This window comes from Nematolebias whitei, chromosome 4 (assembly GCF_014905685.2).
Source record: "Nematolebias whitei isolate Nwh7 chromosome 4, NemWhi1, whole genome shotgun sequence".
Taxonomy (NCBI): domain Eukaryota; kingdom Metazoa; phylum Chordata; class Actinopteri; order Cyprinodontiformes; family Rivulidae; genus Nematolebias; species Nematolebias whitei.
This window is the reverse complement of record NC_056501.1, coordinates 16279594-16283085: the sequence shown is the minus strand read 5'-3', so window position 1 is coordinate 16283085 and position 3492 is coordinate 16279594. Positions and strand designations below refer to the sequence as shown.

The 3492-nt window shown below is 55.5% G+C and overlaps 1 protein-coding gene across 1 annotated transcript in view; it reads left to right on the top strand.

Moving 5' to 3' along the window:
* The window catches only part of npas4a (neuronal PAS domain protein 4a), a 3946-nt gene extending 678 nt beyond the window's left edge, over positions 1–3268 (top strand). The window contains exons 2-8 of the mRNA XM_037675767.1: positions 128–282; positions 372–474; positions 565–874; positions 993–1102; positions 1206–1341; positions 1425–3148; positions 3240–3268. Coding sequence (XP_037531695.1) covers positions 128–282; positions 372–474; positions 565–874; positions 993–1102; positions 1206–1341; positions 1425–3148; positions 3240–3268 — 2567 coding nt within the window. The remainder of the gene's footprint in view (positions 1–127; positions 283–371; positions 475–564; positions 875–992; positions 1103–1205; positions 1342–1424; positions 3149–3239) is intronic.
* The last annotated feature ends 224 nt before the right edge of the window (positions 3269–3492 follow it).

Below are 3492 nucleotides of genomic sequence, written 5' to 3'. Positions count from 1 at the left end.
CTTCAGCTCAACGCGCGCAGCTATTTCGCTGTCCGTGGTGCTGAAACATGCTGTTCCTGCCGCAGAAATTAACCCCCCTTTAGGATTTATTATTAACGCTGCTGCCTTTCCCCCTTTCCTCATCTAGAAGCGGGAACTGCTAGCTTTGAGGAGAGGCTTCTGTTCTCCCATGAGCTGTCGGAGCTGATGCAGGCGCTGCCGGGCTTCCTGATGCTGCTCACCGGGGAGGGGAAGCTCCTCTACCTGTCAGACAGCATCTCCGAGCACCTCGGACACTCCATGGTGAGGCTGCTGCTACACACAGCTGCTGCAGCCCCATGACTGGGGAGTTAGTGTGGGGTTGGATCTTAATGTGTCTCTGTGTTTTTCAGGTGGATCTCGTGGCTCAAGGCGACAGTGTTTATGACATAATTGACGCCGCAGATCACTTTAACACGAGAACTAACCTGTCAACCACCACGTCACTTGAGATGGGTAAGGGAAAAAAGCATGTTTTATTAATTTGAAGCGTGTTTGTAACCAAATATGAGTTCTGATGCACATTGTTTGTTGAAATCACCACAGACCGTCTCTTCCGCTGTCGCTTCAACACCTCCAAGTCCGTGCGCAGGCAGAGCGCTGGGAACAAACTGGTTCTGATCCGAGCCCGCTGCCTCTTTGCCCCTCCAGCTGCCCCTACCACCGGCTCCTATTGGAGCTCCAACCCGGTGTGGGTGTGCTTCTGCTCCCCCCTGGAACCCCAGCCAAGCCGCTCCAGCTCCGAGGTAGAGAGGGAGTCCACCTCCACCCCTCCCCTGACTGAGACCAACCTGTTCCTGGCCTTCTTCCACTCCCAACATGACCGTGACCTGAGGCTGCAGGATGCACAGGACAGGTGAGGCTCATCCTTCATCCTCCTACCTGTTGCTTTTAAAATGAACTATATGGAAACATAGTGTTCCTGACACCCCCCCCCCCCCCCTCTCTTCACCTCAAACCCCCCACCCCTGCAGTGTGAGCAACTATCTGGGGTTTGATGTGGCAGCTTTGCGCGCTCGCTCCTGGTACAGCCTCCTCCACCCACAGGATCTGTCGCATGCTTCTGCTCAGCACCGTAGCCTCTGTAAGTACACCACATAACTACACACACTGTGCCCACATGCAAACAATGGAAGAGCAACATGGTGATTAATACACTGATGCCAACTTGTGCTGTTGTTGAACAGTGAGAGAAGGAGGAGAGGGCAGAGCTGAGATGGTGGTACGTGTGCAGGCTCAGGATCTGTCCTGGGTTTGGCTCTACATGGTGCTTCAGCTGCAGTCTGGAGACATCCCCATCAGGAGCAACAACTACATCATCAGGTACTCACTGCTCTCTTTTACAGACCTCACATCATCTGGATGACACAAACCTGAGGTTATAATTTGTTGTCTTCTTTTCTCAGTGACTCTGAGGCCTGGTCCGTGCGTCAGCAGCTCAGCACAGAGCACACCCAGCTCACACTGGTCCTGAGTGCTGGCTCCTCTCAGCAGGAGAGCCTGAGTCTCCAGTCTCCAGACACCCTCTCCAGCCCAGACCAGGTGTTCACCCCCGGCAGCAGCGGCCTGTCCGCCCAGTCCTTTGACTTCAGCACTGCTGGATGCAGCGTGGGCTCCTCGGATGAGCCCGGGAGCTCAGTCACTGAAGCCATGCAGGTGGAGGGGGACCCCCGCTCCAGCATCTCCTCTCTGGAGGAGGAGAGCTTCTTTCAGCAGCACCCTGCAGAAACCCCCTCTGCTGCCTCCTCCCCCACTCCAGTCACTGTTGAAACAGTAGCAGATCTAGACTTTCTAACCCAGAACATTCTCCTGCCGCCCTCCTTCCAGCTCGACCCTCCTCTGCCGGCTCTCCCTCTGCCACTCCCCCCTGTGCCCACCTCACAAGCACAGCAGGCCAAAGAGTTTGTGTGCACGCCCCCCTACACCCCCCAGGTTGGTGGGGTCAGTTTCCAGTTCGGCGACCCCCTCTTCAGCTTTGACCCAACTGGCACGACCACCCCTCCACCCTCTGCAACAACCGCCACCACCACCACCTCCCTGGCCCCTTCGGCGTCCTCTACAGCCCCACCCACTACGGCCTCCAGCCCCGCTCCCCCCACCAACCTCTCTGCAAAGCTCCCCCTTGCACTGCCTTCCCTTTCCACTGACCTCCTGTTCTCCGTGGAGCCATGCAGCGGCTCCCTGTACGAGAAGCTGCCCCCCACGCCTGACAGTCCCGGGGACGGGGACTGCACAGTGATGACCCTGCCTGAGGTACGGGGTCCGTTGTATGTAGATGTACCACTGGGACCCCTCCAGTGTCCCCCTGAAGGCCTCCTCACCCCCGAGGCATCTCCTGGGAAGCAGCCCTGCCTCTCCTTCTTTTCTCTCGAGCGGGAGAAGGAGCGGGCAGAGATCTCTCTCCTCGCTCAGCACATCAGCTCACTGGCAGAGGGCTTCTATCTGGATCCTCTCCTGTCCAAACTCTCCCCCTCCTCCTCCCCTCCCTCACCTTTCCTGTCACCAGCTGCAGAACCTGATGATCCAGTCCACATGATGAGGGAGTTCTATCCCATCAAAACGTGGAGAGGCCTGGACATCCCCATCTTCCTGGATGACGATGAATCTCTGTTTGAAGAGAGCATCCTAGAAACACTCCTGCAAGATGACCTTGCTGCTCCCCAGATCTCCGTCCTCTCCTCCCCCTCCCCCGTGCCAGATGCCTCCAGCCCGACCTCTCCCCAACCCCCAGTGTGCTGGCGCCAACCCTCCCAGTTTGAGGGAGTGGGCCACATCTGTAGCGTCCAATCGGCGCACCATAACTCCACGGCCGGGTGCGGGGCGACCGTGGCAGCCGAGGCCGAGGTGGTGTCAGAAGGGCTAGAGGAGGAAGCGATGGAGATCGAGATGGCGTCATCTCCCGTGTCCTCCTGCTCCTCCATCCCAGCTTCCCCTCCCCTCATCCTCACTGCCACCTCCACGCCCGTCGCCTCGCCCATGCCCGCTGTGTCTTGCACTCAGTCCCTCCTGGAGGAACTGGCCGTCCTGGAACCCATGTTTGGGGCAGGTGCCTCGATCGCCCCTGGCTTAGGGCAACAACCTGAGTTGTATCAACTCCAATGTTATCCATCGCCACAGTGCTTCCACAACGGTGAGTTATCTTTTGTTTTAGCTCTGAAAACAAAATGTCAACTCTTGGAAACCCCACTCACTAATTTTCTCTCTTTTGTTCTCTTTTACAGATGGGAGTGGAAGTGTTCCTCCGTTCTAAAATAAGTCTGTGACTTACTTCATTAAGTATGGCATATTGTCATATTTTGTGGAGACCCTTTTACTGCAAAGTAAAAAATAATTAAGTGTATAAATATACATAATGTATATACAACTTAAGGACTTCAACTACATGTCTGTTGAGAACAAAGATTGGCTTTATATCTTTGTTCAGTCATTTATCTGTGTAAAAACTACAAAAATGGTGCAACATTTACGCAACTG